The 21,001-nt window shown below is 41.6% G+C and overlaps 1 protein-coding gene across 1 annotated transcript; it reads left to right on the forward strand.

Moving 5' to 3' along the window:
- Positions 1-38: 38 nt before the first annotated feature.
- On the forward strand, positions 39-20,986 carry DNAAF10 (dynein axonemal assembly factor 10). Its single transcript, XM_075925563.2, has 8 exons — positions 39-227; positions 3,588-3,688; positions 6,003-6,133; positions 9,303-9,404; positions 14,714-14,829; positions 15,641-15,775; positions 18,062-18,159; positions 20,045-20,986. Exons 1-8 carry the CDS (start codon positions 39-41, stop codon positions 20,250-20,252), a joined length of 1,080 nt encoding a protein of 359 aa, XP_075781678.2. The 3' UTR covers positions 20,253-20,986.
- The last annotated feature ends 15 nt before the right edge of the window (positions 20,987-21,001 follow it).

A 21,001-nucleotide genomic window follows, 5' to 3' on the forward strand; every position in this document is an offset into this window, starting at 1 on the left:
CGTGGGGAGTTGCCGCAGGCCGCGGCGGTTGGGGCGGCATGTCGGGCGCGGGGCTGGAGAAGCCGCAGCTGATCGCGCACGTGCAGCAGTCGCTGAACTACACCGTGTTCGAGTGCAAATGGGTGCCGTGCAGCGCGCGCCTGCTCTGCCTCGGCAGCGTCCCGCGCGGCACCGGCCTCATCCAGCTCTACGAGCTGCAGAGTGGCCGCCTCAGCCTGCTGCGCGAGGTGAGTGCCGGCAGCCGCCCGGGCGCTGCTCCCCCCTGCCCGCTGGGCTCTGCCGAGGGGGGGGGGGTGCCGCTCGCCCCCTGAGCTCTGGTAACCTCTTTACGACCCCCCCCCCCCCCGCCTCTGAGTCTCTTCTCAGGCCCCTCAGTGTCTCCTCCCTCCCCCGTGAGCTGCTGTCCGCTACAGCGGGTGCCAGGACCCGCAGCACCTGCTCCCTGAGGGTTGGTTGCCATGGTAATGTTGGGGCACGCCGGGCCTGCCCAACCCAGGGTGCTGGGCAGGCGGCCCCTCAGCCGTCTGGCCGGGGTGTAGGGTGGAAGCACAAAACTCTCCCCTTCCTTTGAAAATCTCCCTCCCTCCCCCGATAAAGATGCTGTCAGCACCCCCCTGATGCAGTCTGCAAGAATGGTCTCATTTTTTTCCTCACACACCTTGCAGATGAAAGGAGGAGAGGTCTGGTAAGACAATGTAGTCCTTCCCCCTGCAGTCACCAATAAAGAACAGGAACCCCGGGTATGTGGCTGTCTCATAGACTTTAAGGTCACTTCATATGCTGCCTTCTAATGACACTTTTTGCCTCAAATGACTAGAACCCTGTATGGATACGTAATTCGTACCCGCATAAATAATTTTCGAGTGTAGATACTAGCACATAAAGAATATCCAAAAATGGAAAAATTCATCTAGAACCTTATACATCCATGTGCAGAATTAATGTTTCTGTGCACTGAGGCATGCAAACAATGTGCACCTTCAATAGAAACACACAACCTTCCTGTGGGCTCTCTGCTAGTCAGCTGGGCAGCATTTTAATTTCTCTGGTGTGGCAGAAGCACACCGCTTACAGGGAATACTGTTCTAGTGACAACATTTGTATCCACAAAAATCTGTATCCATGGAGAGCTGCATTCACATCTGTGTATGTGGATATCTTGGGATATAAAGCAGATATCCATGGATTTGCAGGATGCTACAGGTGACCCCAAAGTCATCTGGTAAAACATACGTAGTAATGAATTGCAGTCACCACTTGAGTGGAGAGTGGCATATTTCACACAGGGTACTTCTAAATGGGGATAGGGAAGGAAGGAGAATATTGTCAAGGTAAAACATGTAAACAGTGTTTCAAGCCATCCTTTTCTTTAAAAAGAACATAAATTAAATTAAAAAACAAACTTTAAAACTCAACTTTAAAATGTCTACTTCATTGACTGGTCTTACATGGAATTTCCTAGAAACTCTCCAGCTTCATTTCTCATTCTGATGCTTACATAAGAGCATACATGCCATATGCTGCCTGCACTGTGGGAGGGTGTGAAGGAATGGTTCCACTGAAGCTTTTTAAAATACTTCAGTGTCATTTAAAGATCTCCTTATATTAAAAGATTAATCTGATTTCTTACTGTTCAACTCAGGATGGCCGAACTCTTCTGTCTGTAATGTGTATTTTCCCTGTTTTGAGGCTAAAAATAGTAGGTATGTATTAGAGTAGTATCTTCATGCTGAGATCCAAAGGATTTTACGACCAGGTACCTTGCAATAATGCTGGCAACTAATTTGTTTGTTAAAATCAGCTTAAGAAGTTTTTTTGATTGGGATTAATGTATTATCGAGTACACTGTTCCTAAAAATGATTTTACAAGTCTGTACTGTACTGTATTTGGATTTTAGACTCCGATGTGCTGCCAGAATTTTAACAAGAGCTTATATATTTCTACCTCAGCCATGTCACCACTTCCATACAAGAAAAAAATCCATATCCCTCCTTTATCTCCCAAGTATAATATGCATCCTCCAGTCCAGTATTCCATGACCTTAAGTTTCTTACTAACTTGCTGAGGTTTCTTTAGCTGGCTCCTCTACCTGGCATCCTTTCTGTTAATCAGTTGTGGGAGTGAGGAGGAAATGCCTTTCCTCCTCAAAATCCATTTCTGTCTGTTACCATCTCATAACTCTGCTGATAGCCAGTCTAAAGATTTTGGGGGCATCACCCAAATTTAATTGCTCCTTGTTAAAAGGGGTAGGATGGCTGGCAATGTTTCATTTAATCTTTTCCATTCATGCACAAATTAATTGCATTAAGGCATCTGCAAATGTGCATCACCAGTAAAAACAACAAACCTAGTTCTTCAAATCAGCTTGGCAGCATTTTAATTTCTCCTGAGTAGACACGCAAATGCCCAGCTTATGGGCAACAATGGTAGCTGAGGTTATAAGTTTCAACAGACTCCTGTTGTAGAGGTGGAGCCTAGTTACACTGTTGCCAGCTCCCACATTACTTTGTTGGTGTTTTTTTAGAGCTCTGGCTCCTGGATTGATGTGATTGTGAGACTCCCATCTTTCATTTTAAAACAACAACTGAGTTCCTAGCTTTCCTGGTAGTGGAGAAAAGATTGAAAATGTGACCCTGAACTCTTAAAACCCAGAAAGTAAATAAAAAGAACTTCAGTTTCTTAAAATCTCAAAAGTTTTGGGTCTTATTCTTGATTTTTTGATGTTCTATTTAGTTTTAATCTTCTTGCATCAGTTTATTAGTCAGATTTGGAAATAATATCTTTTGAAGTAAAATTCTCAAAGTTTTGTTAATTTTAAATGAAGGCCAAAATTCTTCTTCATAAGATCCAGTGTTTGGCCATATAACTTAAGGACTTGCATGAGTCCTCTCCACATTGAGTGGTTGTAGGTATTCAGTCAGTAGCTGCATATGTAATGAATGCATGCAACATCATAGACTGTAGTTGTACAAGTTTTCATCAATTGTAGGTAAGCATCATGGAAGCTTTTTTAGGTGCACAGATTACTGCATGGAGCAGCAGTTTTTTAAATTGAAGTAACCTTTGAGGATTTACTAATCTTCAGAAACAATTATGGCTCAGATGTATTAAGAGAGTTTAGTATCTACAGGAACAATAGTACATAAACTTTCTCAATTTAAAGGGATCTGTAGGGATGCAGCATAGAAGACACATAAACAGTGTTGTTCTAGACTAATAGAAAGAATGTCTTAATTATCTCTTATGTTCATGCTAGCAGATCTGAGACAAGCTAAAATTCCCTCTGCTTTATATTTGCAAATCAATAGAGACAATGGCCCTTGAGTATCATTAGTGAGATGGGTAGAGGGAAGAAGAATTAATGTTTTTTTTAAAGCTCATTACAATCAAATTCACGCTACTTATACAACATTTTAAAATCTTAGAATAAGCTGTGGTATACCTATTTGATTAGCATGTAATAATGAATGTCTTATTGAAAGTTCAATGAAGCCTGCTAGGAGCACAGCTTCCAAGCAGCAGCTTATCCATTGTGTGGTTTTACTGAGATTTTTAATGTGCTGACAAAAAAATGTACCCTTTTTAGATTGAAAAGGCCAAACCTATTAAATGTGGAACATTTGGTGCTACATCTCTACAGCAGAGATATCTAGCTACAGGGGACTTTGGTGGAAACCTTAATATATGGTAAGAATGCTAGCTCCTATTAGGATGCCCCTTACTGCACATGACAAACTTGAACTCAAAGTTCTGCCCTACTGTATTCGCGCTGTGTTATCTTTATTATAGTTGTGCCTCAAGACCCCAATAATGGATCAGATCCCCTTGGGTATGTCTACACTTCAGAGGAAGATCAAAGCTGCTGCTGTCGATCTTCTAGGGTTCAAATTAGTGGTCTAGTTAAGACAATTCGAAAGTGAGAGGGGGTACTCTGGTCAATGCCAAGACCCTGCATTTATGAGGAGTAAGAGAAATCAAAGGGAGAGTGTTCTTCCTTCGACTTCCTGCAGTGGAGACAGTGCCAAAAACTGAGTTACGCTTCTTTGACTTCAGCTACGCAATTAACGTAGTTGAAGTTGCATATCTTAATTCAACTTTGTCCTGTAGTGTACACATACCCCTTGAGTGCCGAAACACTGCACACATACTCAGACAGAGACTGTCCTGCTTGAAGAGTTTACATCCTGAGTAAAACTGTTGACCAAAATTAAAGCAAAAAAATTGTTGATTGGTTGAACTCTTCTGTATCCAGATAACAGAAATGTGTTCCTAGTCCTAAAGGTTTCTTGTGTGGAAAAGGGGCTTTGAGGTAAAATAAATAAATAAATAACTTCCATATTTGTTCTGGAAGTACTTAAAATGAGATTTATTTTTAACATTCAATTTACAGTTCAGATTATGAACACTTTTTTCTTAATGCTTTGGATATTGTAACCAATAGCCCAATTCAGATAACATGTTCAGATCAATACAAGTAGGTAAAGTTTGTGAAAGTTTTTACAAATTTTCATAATAGATTTTATTTATCTGATAGTTTAAAAGTATTCCACCAAGAAACTAGTGACACATTCAGTTGCAATTGAAATATTAAGAATGGCATTGTTAGAGAAGGAATGTTAGTTTGTTTGGTGACTTTTTAAGCAACAAGAAATTAAGAGAGAAAACAGAAAGTTAGAAGAAAAATAAGACCCTGAGACGATTTCAAATAGGAGATTTGTATTAAAACACAAATTATGGTGTCACAACTTGAAGGACAGCGAGGAGTTTAACATAAAAAAATAAATTAAACAGTGTAGTAGGTATCGTTGAGAGCGTGTTACATGGCTCTTAGTGTTTGTGGACAGATCAAGATCTATACCCGTGGTCCCCAACCCGGTGCCCGCGGGCGCCATGGCGCCCGCCGGGCTCTTTACGTGCGCCCGCGGAGCAATCTGGGCTGGCAGATGCCAGCCCCGGGCGCATGGCCGGTCCCGGCTGCGCCGCGCGTGCCGGTGCTGACCCTGACCCCCACCCCCGGGTGCGCCGCGCGTGCCCTGGCCCCGGCCTTGGCCCCGCCCCCGCCCTTGCCGGCTCCGGCCTTGGCCCCGCCCCCGGGGGCGCCGCGCTTGCCCTTGCCGGCTCCGGCCTTGGCCCTGCCCCTGGGGGCGCCACGCGTGTCCTGGCCCCGGCACTGGCCCCGGCCTTGGCCCCGCGGCGCTTACGGGGGGGAGCGCTGGGCGCGCGGCGCTTGCCGGGGGGGCGCCGGCCCCGGGCGCGTGGCTATGGGGGGGGCCCCGCTCCCGGGCATGTGGCTGGGGGGGACTGCCCCCGGGCGGGCAAGTGTCCCCGCCCCCTGGCGCCCGGCGGGCGAACGGCCACGCCCCCTGGCGCCCGACAACCTGAAAAGGTTGGGGACCACTGATCTATATGCTCTGTTCTCCGTTAACCTGTTTTGTTGTATTGCAGCTGCTTGGCTTCAACATGCTTTTTTGATAAATAACATTCAGTTATAGATGTAGCATTCTCTCAATGAAATTTCTACTTCACAGAACTTAGCCAGCTTTAGTTGCATACTGACTCCTAATTGAGGGAAATTATTTTTCTTGCTCATTCTGACCAGTAATTTGTGCCAGTCTATCTGAGGTTAGCTGATTTTAAATGATTGGCCTATTAAGTCACATAGCTGCCTGGACATATTCATTTGCATGATAAGACTGAATACTCAGATGACTATTAGAGCTCCATACTTTTTTTTTTAAAGTTATTAGAGCAATTCTGAACAGCCTCAAAAGTAAATAAAATCATACACATGAATTGGGAGACAGTTTCACCATTTTCCATTGTAGACCTTTCTAGAAGAAGCCTAATGGTTATAACTTTGCTGTTTTGTTCTCCATGCAAGTTTGAGCCATCATGTTTCATTTGTAGCCCAAGTTTGGAAACAGCAATTCCTCCCTTTTGTACAACAAAATAGAGAACCATGGAACGTGTATACAATATACTGTTGTTTTCTGTATTTTAGGAACTTGGAAGCTCCAGAGATTCCCGTGTACTCTGTGAAAGGTCATAAAGAAATCATAAATAGTATAGATGGAGTAGGTGGCTTAGGAATTGGAGAAGGAGCACCAGAAATTGTGACTGGGAGCCGAGATGGTGAGTTGGCAAACATTAAAGAACTTTAAAATATGCTAAGAAAAACTATTTACAAGATCTGATTAAAGTTTACGGGCCCAGTCTGCATTTACTTTACAGTGGAACTTTAAAATCTAGCCTAATCCTGGTGTGAACTAGTGATGTTAGTGTGTAGCATGTAAAGAATAAAATTGTGAAGCATGTAGAAGAACATAATTTGTTGGACAAAAGTCAACATGGTTTCTGTAAAGGGAAATCCTGTCTTACTAATCTATTAGAGTTCTTTGAAGGGGTTAACAAGCATGCGGATAAGGGGGATCCAGTAGATATAGTATACTTGGATTTTCAGAAAGCCTTTGACAAGGTCCCTCACCAAAGGCTCTTGTGTAAATTATATGGCCATGGAATAAGAGGGAAGGTCCTTTCTTGGATTGCGAACTGGTTAAAAGACAGGAAACAAAGGGTAGGAATAAATGGTAAATTTTCAGATTGGAGAGGGGTAACTAGTGGTGTCCCCCAAGGGTCAGTCCTGGGACCAATCCTTTTCACCTTATTCATAAGTGATCTGGAGAAAGGGGTAAGCAGTGAGGTAGTAAAGTTTGCGGATGATACCAAACTGTTTAGAATAGTCAAGACAGAAGCAGACTGTGAGGGACTCCAAGAAGATCTCACCAAACTGAGTGATTGGGCAGCAAAATGGCAAATGAAATTTAATGTGGATAAATGTAAGTAATGCACATTGGGAAAAATAACCCCAACTATATGTACAGTATGATGGGGGCTAATTTGGCTACAACAAATCAGGAAAGGGATCTTGGAGTTATCGTGGACAGTTCTCTGAAAACTTCCACGCAGTGTGCAGCGGCAGTCAAAAAGGTAAATAGGATGCTAGGAATTATTAGGAAAGGGATAGAAAATAAGACACAGAACGTCTTACTGCCCCTGTATAAAGCTATGGTATGCCCACATCTTAAATACTGTGTACAGATGTGGTCTCCTCACCTCAAAAAAGATATTTTGGCTTTGGAAAGGGTTCAGAAAAGGGCAACTAAGATGATTAGGGGTTTGGAACGGGTCCCATATGAGGAGAGGTTAAAGCGACTGGGACTTTTCAGTTTAGAGAAGAGGAGACTGGGGGGGGATATGATAGAGGTCTATAAAATCATGAGTGGTGTGGAGAGGGCCGATAAAGAAAAGTTATTTATTAGTTCCCTAAATAGAAGAACTAGAGGACACCAAATGAAATTAATGGGTAGCAGGTTTAAAACTAATAAAAGAAAGTTCTTCTTCACACAGCGTGTAGTCAACCTGTGGAACTCCTTGCCAGAGGAGGCTGTGAAGGCTAGGACTATAATAGAGTTTAAAGAGAAGCTAGATAATTTCATGGAGGTTAGGTCCATAAAAGGCTATTAGCCAGGGGATAAAATGGTGTCCTTGGCCTCTGTTTGTCAGAGGCTAGAGAGAGATGGCAGGAGACAAATCGCTTGATCATTGTCTTCGGTCCACCCTCTCTGGGGCACCTGGTGTTGGCCACTGTCGGTAGACAGGATACTGGGCTTGAAGGACCTTTGGTCTGACCCAGTACGGCTGTTCTTATGTTCTTATGTAGCAGTTAACACAATTAACTGATAAGCCTGGACTCATCAGTTAATCCTAATGGTTGCATGCACACCCTCCTTCTTGCTGCTTCTGTATCAGAGGCAGAAAGGGTGGAGGGAGGCAGGAGCCAATGCCTATGAGGAGCCAGCTTTTAGGCTGCTGCCACTGATAGAGAGGCAACTGTGGGGGGCGAAGGGGTTACCAGGCAGGAGCTGGTACACGTGAGCAGCCAGCTTTCATGTACTGGCTCCTGCCCAGCTGCCTGCCCTGTCTCCTGCACTGCTGCCTCTATTAGAGGTGGTAGGGGCTAGTGGAAGGCTCCCCATGAGCACTAGTTCCACCTCCCCCCCTCAATGCTGCCTCTGATGGGGGTATGGGAGGAGCAGGCAGCTTTGTGGGGGCTGGGATACATGGGGTGCCAGCTTAAGAGCCCAGGCTCATTGGTTAACCGTGTACATGGTTACACTTTCACATCCCTGTGTTATAGACCCTCCTATCTGAGACTTCCTTTGCTCAGCATGAGTCATACCCAGAGGACTTACTTTTGCTTGGCTTGTCCTTGTCCCAGAATGCCAATTAGATTTAGATTTTAAAGCTTCTAAATCTTGAAGCAAGGCTGGCTGACTCAGTCACAACTGCCCTTAAAAGGGATAGATGACTTGTTACACATTGTCATGCCTTTTTGTGTCCATGAATAAGGTGCAATGGTTTAAAACCATTTGCAGCTTTTTTTAAGCGGCTGTAACGGAAGCTGCTTCTACAGGTGACTCCTGTGACTGCTGCTGTTAGCCCTCTGTCATATTGAAAATTGCCCAATGAACTATTTTTTTTGGAAACAGTTATGGTTTTAGAAATCAATGCAATTAAATATGGGGGGGAGGGCAGTTTAGATGTGAGTGCTAGTGGGAAAGCTGGTTTGCTACTTAAAGTTTTGTGACTGATGAAGTTTTGTGATTGCTCCAATCCATTACCACACCTTGACAGTTATTTTTCTTAGCCTACTGACTTTGACAATGCCAAGACTGGTTTCTTCAACTGTGTGAACCCCTGGCTGATATCTGATATGGTTACGAGTATATTGCAACTAGATCTATGTATGCCGCTTGTTCTATTTTGAGTCTGACATGGAATAAAGTTTTCACAGTTCATTTAGAGGCTGTAAGCAAAAAGATAGACATCATAACAGAGAGTGGGAAGGAAAGAACATGAAATAAGATAAATACAAACTATATGACAACTGAGCTGTGGAAACTGTACCATTTCCGTAGAGTGATGATAGGGTTAGAAAAAAGGAAGACCGCTATAGCAAACTGGATAGATTGTGTATCAGTGAACTTTAAAACAAAACTGTATACAATTTCAACTATGGAATGGGGTGATTCACATTGTTAAAATATTGAAACAAGCCCTTTTCCTCATTGCTGATCTTTTGTGTCTTTCTAAAATGCAATCTGGTGTGTTAGAGATCAAAGTCATACAAATGTTTGGAATGTGTTCCTTAAAGTAAGTTGTAGAGTCTGGGTTTGGACTGGGAGAATGCATACAACATGCGACTCTATCAGTAATCTAAAATCAAGTATAATTATTACAGGAACTGTGAAGGTGTGGGACCCAAGACAAAAAGATACACCTGTTGCTAATATGGAACCAATACAAGGAGAGAGCAAGAGAGACTGCTGGACAGTAGCATTTGGTAAATTGATAAGAATTTCAGTCTGTAACGCAAACAACAAAGTATCTATCTATCTAGTCTGTCACTGTAAGTGTGGGGGGGGATGGGGGAGAATAATCAAGATAATAAAAACAAATAATGACTATTTCTGTTAAACACTGAAGGAGGAAATGTGGTAAAAAGTACAGAAAGCAGTCTGAACTTTAAGTCATGCTATTTTTGCGTTGCCTTTAAATTAGGGAAATGGCCAATTACTGCTTTTCTTTCCTCTCAGATGGCTCTTTGTTTTCACCTATTGGGAGGGGGGAACAGGGGGCAAATGGCAAACTCGGATTTACACTGAAGGTATTTATGCATCTTTCCCTTTAGTTGTGTAATTCGTTCAGAAATAATTGTATACCTGTCTTTTTCTGATGTGAATAATCTTTACATGTGCAAGTAGTCCTGTTGATTTCCGTGGGATAACATGCATGAGTAAAGATTGTATTAGTACCTCATACAGTAATTACATTTGGTATAGAGTTTACCATAGCAGATGCTGCTTTTCACTGCTCTGATGTTTGTTAACTTTTGCTTACTAGGTTTTGCAAAACCTATTAACAACAAAGCTACCTTTCTCACAACCACTGAAGATAAGTCTTGCAACGTAAACTAAAAGCAATCAGGTTTGGACTTAATTTACAGAAAGATGTAAGACTATTCCACAGATAGTGGCCTCCTGCAATAATGATCTTACTGCTGACTCTGTAAAGGTTAATCCCAATAATTCTAGCTGCATTGTCCAGAAAGAATTTAGCTGATTCAGTGGGCTGACAGCCAGTCACTGATGTAGCACAGTTCCAATTTAAGTGCCTTAAATATTAAAAGCAGAGTCTTAAACTTAGAGCTAATGGAGTAATGGTCCCTCTAATGTTTTCTGTCCATGTACAGAATACATTTGTATGTGCACATGTTCAACACTAGTAGAAACAAAAAACCTATCTGTGGGCACTTTCAAATGCCACCCAGCTGATTAGAAATGTCTATTGAATGACCACACAATTTACGGGGAACACTGGGACAGCTATCCACCTATGTTTTTGGCTTTTTTTTCTTGCTAAAGAGACTAGTTGCTGTGTTCTGTACAAGCTGATATTTTTGGGTTTCTCCATCATTGGCCACAGATTTAATGGATTAAGTTGATCAGCCTGATGATAAATGCTTGAATTACTGCCACTAAATAGTAAAAGCTGTAGTTTCCTGGTAAGATAGTAGAAGGTATTACTTATTACTGTTGCTATTAGGGATGTAAAATCCTGTTTAATCAGTTAACCTGTTAAACATTATGTTTAACCATTTAAATGGGCATTGGCGGGGGGGGGGGAGGGGCGAGACTGGGCTGGAGCACCCCACACACATGTCGCAGTGGGTCCGGCTGGACTGGAGTGCCTCTACAGTGTGGTGGGCTGCTGCTCTGGCCAGGTTGGGCCAGGCTCACAGCACCACAGCAGCCACTCCGCCCATATTGGATTGCTGGTTAACCAATAAGCATCACCTCATAAGGGTGATGCTTACCAGTTAACTGGCCAACAACTGACATCCCTAGTTGCTATTGAAGTAATCAGAATTAATGATTAATCCACTAAGATCTTGTCTACACTTACAGCACTGCTGTGCCTCTGTGAAGACACTACCTATGCCAATGACAGAAATGCTCCTAGTGGTGTAGGTACTGTACTTCACCTTCCTAAAACTTAGTAGCTGTGTTACAGGGAGACTCCCTTCTATCAATGCATAGCTGTTTACATGGGTGATTAGGTTGAAGTAACTACAACACTCAGGGGGGTGGATTTTTCCACAGTCCTGAATAATATACTTACACCAACATAAGCTTATAGGCTATGTCTAGACTAGCATGATTTTCCGTAAATGCTTTTAACAGAAAACTTTTCCGTTAAAAGCATTTGCGGAAAAGAGCGTCTAGATTGGCACGGATGCTTTTCCGCAAAAGCACTTTTTGCGGAAAAGCGTACCTGCCAATCTAGACGCGCTTTTGCACAAAAAAGCCCCGATTGCCATTTTCGCGATTGGGGCTTTTTTGTGCAAAACAAATCTGAGCTGTCTACACTGGCCCTTTTGCACAAAAGCTTTGCGCAAAAGGACTTTTGCCCAAACAGGAGCAGCATAGTATTTCCGCAAGAAGCACTGATTTCAGACAGTAGGAAGTCAGTGTTCTTGTGGAAATTCAAGTGGCCAGTGTAGACAGCTGGTAAGTTTTTTGCAGAAAAACTTGCCAGTTTAGACACAGCCATAGTGTAAATCAAGACTAAGAACCAGTGACTGTGTACTGCCTTGACAAATGATGTGCAGAGCTTTCTCTAGCTTCTCATTATTTTCTTTTCCCTTCAGCATTGCTTAAATCTTGCCTGAGTTCAGTCTGAGCCATCTGCTCTTTGCTTGACTGTGAATTTCTTTCAGACAATGATGCAGATTATGTCAGCGGAAAAGGATTTACAGATCTTGGTGTCATCAATATTTTTGGCAACAGCTCCCATATATCTCATATCCTTTCTAAGAATTTTTCTGCAGATACTGAAGATGAGGAAGACAGTTTTCATCACTGTGGAATTCCATATATGAGGGCTCCTTGGGTACATCTACACTACATGGTTGATCTTCCAGGATTTGATTTAGTGGGCATAGTACAGACCCGCTAGATTGAATTCATTTGTGCCATTTGTTCTTATCAAGCTCCTGCTGTGTGGATGGTAATTTAAGATATGTTGACTCCAGCTACATAATTTATATAGTTGGAATTTCATATCTTTCTTTGACTTTCCCACGTAGTGTAGACCAGGCTATAGAGATGAGCAGCTTTGTCATTATTTATTGGGTACTGTTTGAGAGAAATGATTCATAATAGTGTTGCACCATCCCATACAGATAGGTCTTGTAAGCAAATCATCAGTGCTCTGTGATGGAATGTGTTGAAGACTGTGGAAAGAAGGTCTGCTACAGCTGTCTCTGTGCCAAGCTGCACTGCAAAGCCTGTGAATGGTTCGGAGTATAATCAGATGCTAAGTTCCCTCTAAGCTTCACAGCCATGCAACAGGCTGTAAAAGACCATGTAGCAGGGGCCTGGAGCAAAGAGAGGTAGGGGTGGCCAAGAACTGGGGAGGGGAGCAAGTTGGGGTATACAAGGCTGCTGTGGGCCTTTTCCCCCTCCCCTGGAGCCTTCCCTTTGTCCCACCCCAGAGCTCTTATCCACAGCTAGAGTCCTCATCTACCTACACTCCTCACTCTGAGTCCCCTCCCACACTTCAAATCCCTCAACCTCACCGCTTTAATTTCTTTATGTGCACCAATAAAGAGGTGATTTATCACACATCACCTCCATATTGGATCACATATTGGTGTTGAGGAATAATCAACATGGTTTCTATAAAGGGAAATCATGCCTTACTAATCTGCTAGAGTTCTTTGAGAGGCTCGACAAATATGTGGACAAGGGGGAATCCATTGGATATAGTATACTTAGATTTTCAGAAAGCCTTTGGCAAGGTTCCTCACCAAAGACTCTTCAGTAAAGTAAGTTGTCATGGGATAAGAGGGAAGGTCCTATCACGGATTGATAACTGGTTAAAAAACAGGAAACAAAGGGTAGGAATAAATGGTCAGTTTTCAGAATGGGGAGAAGTAACTATGGTGTCTCCCAGGGGTCCATACTGCAACCAGTCCTATTAGACATATTTAAAAATGATCTGTAGAAAGGGGAAGATAGTAAGGTGGCAACATTTGCAGATGATACTAAACTGCTAAAGATAGTTAAGAACAAAGCAGATTGAAGAGTTTCAAAAGGATCTCACAAAACTAGGTGATTGGACAACTAAATGGCAAATGAATTTTAATGTTGATAAATGCAAAGTATAGCACATTGGAGAAAATAATCCCAGTTTTACATAAAAAAATGATGGGGACTAATTTAGCTATAGCCACTTGAGAGAGATCTTGGAGTCATTGTGGATAGTCCTCTGAAAACATCCACTCAATGTGCAGCAGCAGTCAAAAAAGCAAACAGAATTTTAGGAATTATTTAAAAAGGGATAGAGAATAAATCAGATAATATCTTATTGCCTCTATATAAAGCCATGGCATGCCTGCATCATGAATACTGTGTACAGATGTGGTAGCCTCATCTCAAAAAAGATATATTGGCATTGGAAAAGGTTCAGAAAAGGCAACAAAAATGATTAGGGATTTGGAACTGGTGCTATATGAGGAGCGATTAAAAAGACTGGGACTTTTCAGCTTAGAAAAGAGGAGATGAAGGAGAGAGTATGATAGAGGTCTATAAAATCATGATTGGTGTGGAGAAAATGAATAAGGAAAAGTTATTTACTTCTCATAACACAAGAACAAGTGAAATTGATAGGTAGCAGGTTTAAAACAAACAAAAGGAATTGTATCGTCACACACTGCACAATCAACTTGTGGAACTCGTTGTCAGAGGCTGTTGTGTAGACCGGGACTTTTAACAGGGTTAAAAAAGAACTAGATGAATTCATGCAGGTTAGGTTCATCAATACTTATTAGCCAGGATGGGTAGGAATGGTGTCCCCAGCCTCTGTTTGTCAGACTGGAAATAGATGACAGGAGAGGGATTACTTGATCATTACCTGTTCTGTTCACTTCCTCTGGGGCATCTGGCATTGGTCAGTGTTGGAAGACAGGGTACAGGACTGGATGGACCTATGTCTAACCCAGTACGGCCGTTCTTATGCACATAAGATTCATTCCACACGTGATTGGGAAAAATTAGAGGGAACGCTGGTCAGATGTCACTTGCTTTTTGGATTACTTATATGAGTAGGAATATCCAGATCAGTCATATCATCTGCTGTTCAGAGAATACTACATTTTTAAATTGTGTGAATTAAATCAATTAGAATATTTTCTGGAAAAAAGGAGCAGAGGGAAATTGTCTATAGTTTTCCAGGCACAAACATTTATTTGAATTGATATGCAGAGGTTGGTTATTAGACCCAAGAACATTAATTGAAAAACAGATGCAACCATGTCTAGGGGGATACATACTTGTATGAGGTAGTGTATGCAATTTAGGCATGAATCGGCAGGATGATCAGTTTGATACTTTATTTTGAAGGCTAGAATGAAGTATTTTGAAGACTACTTGAAAATCAGATCCTTGAGCTAACACTCTAATTAGAAACGTTCTGTTTACTTTTTGTCTAACATAAATACAGTTTTAAACTGCAGATTTTAATTCATGACTAATTTTACACTGTGACGGGGATAATTTTGACAATCTAAATAGTTCTCTTTATTTCTAGGCAATGCCTACAATCAAGAGGAGCGTGTTGTGTGTGCTGGCTATGATAATGGTGACATTAAATTATTTGACTTAAAAAACATGTCATTGAGATGGGAGACCAACATTAAGAATGGGGTAATGTGTCATAAAAACGTATTTTAATTTGTTTGTAATATGGACAAATTAAAGGGTCACTTTATTTGAAACCTATTCAGATACTAAGATTAAATCTGTGGAAGATTTAATCTCCACTGGGCCAACAAATCCTAATTTATGGGTTCTTAGGTTGGAGATCATTCTTTTCTTCATGGCTAGGTGAATGTGGTCCTGATACTTAATTCTTTTGTAACTTTGGACATGTATACACAGCAGGGCTAAGCTCAAAATAAGCTACGCAACTTCAGCTACATTTATTGTATAGCTAAAGTTGAAATAGCTTATTTCGACTTTTGGTTCTGTCTACACAGCAGTTATTTCCAAATAGAGCACTCTTCCCCTCACTTCCCTTACTCCTCATACAATGAGGATTACAGGAGTCTGAGTAAGAAGCCCGTTATTTTGAATTTATTATAACAGGCTTGCTGTGTAGATGCGCACTGCGTTATTTTGAAGTAACTGATGATTATTTAAGAACAGTTTAGACAAACACTTATCAGAGATGGTCTAAATGGTGCTTGGTCCTGCCGAAAGTGCTGGGGACTGAACTGGATAACCTCTCAAGGGTCCTTCCAGTTTCTAGGATTCTGTGAATATATTCAGGTATGACTGGGTTCAGGATTTTTAGATGATCTTGTTGAATCTGGTTATGTCTAAAGTCAGTTGCATTCTTATTACTATTGTAAATGTAACTAGAGATTATGATGGGCCCATATTTTGCAAATCTAAAATAAATGCTTCTTCAGTGATAAACTGAATTTCAAAGTGAATGTATGTGTGTTATTTCCAGGTTTGCAGTGTGGAGTTTGACAGGAAAGATATAAATATGAATAAGTTAGTGGCCACGTCACTCGAAGGAAAGTTTCATGTTTTTGATATGAGAACTCAGCATCCAACCAAAGGTTTTGCTTCGATTTCAGAGAAGGTATGGTATAAGGGAAGGCTGTTGTTGTTAAGAGCGAAATTTCATATTTACTCTTCAAAGGTGTTCTAGCAGCTTTGTAAGTTTAAAATTATTACATAGGAGATGTGAAGATAAGCAGATTGAATGTTCATTGGCAGTGATATGATGTGATGAGCACCCCATCATCCAACTGATGTCAGTGGGATTTGTGATGGTCAGTACCTGTTACCCTCTGACTTGAACTTCAGAAAGTGTTAATTGACCATATGAAAGGTAACATACATCACTTCAAGATGTGGAGAGGGGGCCGGCTGTCTGATCTGTATGCTGCTGTGTGGGAGACTCAGGCTCAACTTCTGCTCTTGATCTACTCACTGAAAAGAAGGGAGTGCTGTCATTCAGGAAAGTTTCCTTCTGAACATTTATGGGCAGGGTTTTTTTTGGGTTGAGTTGGCTAGGAGCATGTTCACTGCAATATGAGACGTTGAGAAGGATGTAAAAGCAGACTCATGAATATGTGGAGGATGTCCACTGTTTGGAGGCCAGAGGGACACAAGTCAATTTTGAGATCTCTCTAAATATGATAATGTAGCCTAGTACACCATTCGTTAGTTATTAGTAGGGCCCTACGAAATTTATGGTCCATTTTGTCAATTTTACAGTCATAAGATTTTGAAAATTGTAAATTTTATTAAGAAGCTATTTAAATCTGAAATTTCACGGTGTTGTAATCATAGGGATTCTCCAAAAAGGAGTTGCAGGTCACAAGGTTATTGTAGGAGGGTTTGCATTACTGCTACCCTTACTTCTCCATGGTTGCTGGAGAGAGTGCTACCTTCAAACATGGGCAGTTGAAGAGCAGAGACTGCTTGAAAGCAGTGCTCCAGCTAACAGCCACTACTTTCCAATTGCCCAGGTCCAAAGGCAGAGCCATCACCAGCAGCAGCGCAGAAGTAAGGATGGTGTGGTTGCCACACTTCTCTGCTGCTGCCGGTAGGGCTCTGCCTTGAAAACTGATTGACTGGCCAACCAGTCACAATTTCCCAGTCTCCTAGCTCTGAAGGCAGGGCAGAAGTAAGGGCAGCAACCAGTGTTCCCTCTAAGTGGCATAGCAGCACAGTTTCATAGGTGATTTATCAGCCCCACCCAGTAAGTCAGCTCCCTGCATGGAGCCCTGAGCCTCTGACTGGACAGGGCTAATTATACAGCTGATTATACAGCTTAGAGGAAACACTGGTGGCAACCCCCACAAAAAAACCTTATAAACACCCCTTTCCACACAACTCCCTTTTGGGTCAGGATCCCACTGGTCTCCCATGTGAAATCTGTATAGGGTAAAAACTAGGGATGTCAACATGTAGCTGACTACACTATTAACCAATAAGCCTGGGTTTATCAGTTAATCCTATTGACTACATGCACTCTCTCTCCCCCTCCCTCCCCCCACCCCCATGTTGCCTCTGTATCATAGACAGCGAGCAGGAGAGACGGGAGTCAATATGTGCAGGATGCCGGCTCTCATGGAGCCACCTGACACCCCTCCGCCCCGACTCCCACAAAGGCAGCAGCATGCGAGAGGGGGAGAGCTGGCATGCGCAGGGGCAGTCTTGAGGCAGTAGGGGGGCTGGCGGCCCTGCCCACACCCCTATGCTGCTGTCTCTGACATGGGAAGCTGGTTTTCAAGCCACCTCCCCACACTGCTTTAAGCAAAAGGTCAATGTCATCTATTATTTGCTTCTTTCTGACATTATTGAAGCTTGCAGTAAATAAAATATACTAATGAGTGTGTTAGGTTGGCCATTTAATACCTAAAAATATTAACTTAGTTAATGTTCATGGCAATCAAGACATGAAAATGAAAATTGTATTATAATTTGTGTAATGTTAAACAATTCTTTTTGGGACATATGCAAAAACTTGCTCCTTAGTGAACATATATAATGTCCGAAGCTTTTTTTGGTTTGTTCTGCATACTTTGGTTTGGTTTCTACATGTCCTGCTTACATTATTTACCCATTCTTTCTTGGCTTTTTATAAAACAATCCATAGCAAATTCTGGTAATTGTTGAAAAGAGTTCTAGGATGGCATTAATAATTATCTTTATAATTGAGTATGGAAATTCAGTAGTTACATGATTATTGTTTTTGATTATGGCCTCGTGAGTATGTATGCCTATGCTTAATTTTACTCACATGACTAGTCATACTGAAGGTGAATACTCCTGCAAAGGCAACTACTAACATGATTAATATCTTACTTATAAGACTAATCTGTAACTAATTTTGTCTGACTCTGGTGTTTATTAGGCTTACAAATCCACCATGTGGCAAGTTCGGCACCTGCCACAGAACAGGGATATCTTTATGACTACTGGAGGAGCTGGGAGCCTTCATCTCTGGAAATAGTAAGTGTTCACTATCTGCTGTAAATTAGGTTTAAAAAGTTACAGAACTACCATGTATTCTAAAAAAATCTTCCTGGAAAAGGTGTATTTAAATTCATTAAGTTACAAACCATTCAAATCACAGTAGGACTTTATTATAAAGCCTGAAAAAGTCCCTTCTGTAATTTGATTGGCATTGTGAGTTTACAACAAGGATGAATTTGACCCTTGATCTTTAGCATCGTGTAATCAAGATCTAAATTATGTTGTCTGTTAATGACAAGTAAAATTGAATAATAGATTTCTTAAAGGTGGTGTTGTAATGAAGGGCATTAAAGAGCAGGTATTTGGCTAATCATGTAGTCAATACAGTTTGTACAAACTATTATCAACTACATGATTAGTCAATAAGAGGAGGTAATCTGCAGAGCCGCAACGGGGGTAGCCCCGGGACCTTTGTGGCTCTGCCTTTTAAATGTAGTAAGAGCCACCTGACTTTTCTACATATAAAAGGCAGAACTGCAGTGGGGGTAGGTCCAGGACCTGGTGCAAGCTGGGACTGAACAGTTCTGGCTCGTACTGGGTCCCAGACTGCTGTGGCTCTGCCTCCCATGCTCTCCTCCCTCCACCCCCCCACACAGAGATGGTGCTGGAAGGAACCAGCTTTTAAGCCAGCCCCCTCCAGCTCCTGCTCCGTTTCTCCCTAGGCCCCCTTTGCTGCCTCTGATATAGAGGCTGCAAAGGGGAGAGAGTGTGAGTAGTCAACTCGACTACTTTTTTACATGACTAGTGGTAGTGGATATTGCTGAGAAGTATATAAAAAGGCTTTGGACTGAAATAATTTAATAGCATTTTATGTATAAAAGAAACACTGTGCAAATGTAAGTTAATTGTCATAGCAACTCCATGAGGTAGATTAATATTATCCTTATCATTTTTTGTGGAAATCTCATGCACACAAGTCACTTACCCAAAGCTAAAACCTAAGTAACTAGCAAGTATGAGAGAGCTTGATAGAATTTGGGTTCTCCTGTCTCACCACTTGATGTTCAGTCTATTGAACCATGATGCTTTTCACATTTGAGATGTAATCCTGAAAGTCAAAGGGAGTTCATTAGGGAGCCCCAGTCAGTTCCTCTGTGCAGAATGATCTGGATGCAGAGGACAGTACTTAGAGTGTATATTCCCTTCATGGCACAGAGCACCACTCTATTAATGCTTTGCATAGTAGCATGGAACGGGGAGAGCCAATGGATCCTTCAATTTCATCCCCTGGCCATCTTCTCTTATTCCTGTACTTACTTTGTAAGCACAAATGGCGCCTACCTCAGATAGAGTGCCTCCATAGCTTGGAAGTGAGAGATGCCTGGTTTGGTTATTGGGGCTTGGATGTTGTGATCTGAATTGATTCCTTAACACAGGGTTAAAATGGTGTGGATGGCCTTGTATGGATTCCATAAACAGTGGTGAATTTCATCATGTAGATTTTATCCCCTTTTTATTTAAATTGAATTGGATTAAAATTCTGATTTAGCACTGATATTTTCAGTGTCTTTAGGGAATGGGAGTCACCTTCTAATTTTTTGCCAGGGGCCACTTCAGAAATTTTTGAAGTGGCCCTGGGCCTGCTTCCCCACCGCTTCCTCACCCACAGACCATGATTGCCCACCGACAGCCTTTGCCCCCCCCCCCCACCCAAGAGGTTCCCTCTGGGCATCTATGCCCCTAGCAGCCTGATCAACCCGCTTGGTGGGCAACATCTGGCCTGCAGAGGCCCTTTTGCCCACCTCTGTTCTAATTGGATTTGTGAAAAAAGTGTGTGCGTGTGGTATTTCATGTAGTGTTTATCTATGATACATATTTTAAAACCAGGCTTGTTTGATGCTTATTTCTTTCTTATTGGCAGTGAGTACCCTGCTCAGCGCTCAAAGAAGGATTCTGAAGGAGTTGAGATGGGGGTGGCAGGTTCAGTCACTCTCTTACAGAATGTAACTTTGTCAACACAGCCCATTTCCAGCCTTGATTGGAGCCCTGACAAAAGGGGTCTGTGTGTCTGCAGTGCCTTTGATCAGACTGTGAGGGTATTGATCGTTACGAAGCTCAACAAAGTTTGACCAAAAAAACCTGATTTTCAGGGTGAAAGCAACATAATCTGAGGTGTGTGTATAGAAGAGAAAGACTTTCTTTATAACTTGAATGTCTCCTTTTAACACAGCTGGTTTTTAAAGAATTAAATAACAGATCTTTCTATTGAAAGTTCAGATTAAGTTACAGATGTTTGACTATGTAGTATGCTGCTGTTGGAAAAAATTGCCTACACATAACTTTTTAACCTAATGTAAATTTAAAATAAAATATGCCTTCTGTCTAATGCGTTTAAAATAACTTCTGAACTTGCCAGTATTTTAAACTATCTTCACAATGTAATTGCTTTTTTTCTTCAGCAACACAAATCAGTTTATTCTTGTTAAATTGTTTGCTTTGTATGTTTATCATATAGTTGTCCATATTTAGTTATTAGGGACACTATCCTATGATCCATTCTAGAAAATACCGTACATTTAAATATAGGGACAGTCAATTTCTCTGAGCCTACTTGACCATATTTGGCAAAGTATGTTTGTTAAAAGTGACTCAGATTACTTCAATACATGTAAACCTTATTTAAAAACTATGAGGAATAGTTAGATTTCAAACACATTTAATGAATGACCCTTTTCATAGAATTGGTATTCTAATTAAGATGTTTGGCAAAATGAGCAATTTTTGTTAAGAATCATTTTATGTTCTTTTGTTCATTTTTAATCAGTCTATTATACAATATTCTACAATAAATATGTGCAGTGGGTTATTGTAATGTGAA

The sequence above is a fragment of the Pelodiscus sinensis genome, chromosome 3 (assembly GCF_052426305.1).
Source record: "Pelodiscus sinensis isolate ZL-2025 chromosome 3, ASM5242630v1, whole genome shotgun sequence".
NCBI lineage: Eukaryota > Metazoa > Chordata > Testudines > Trionychidae > Pelodiscus > Pelodiscus sinensis.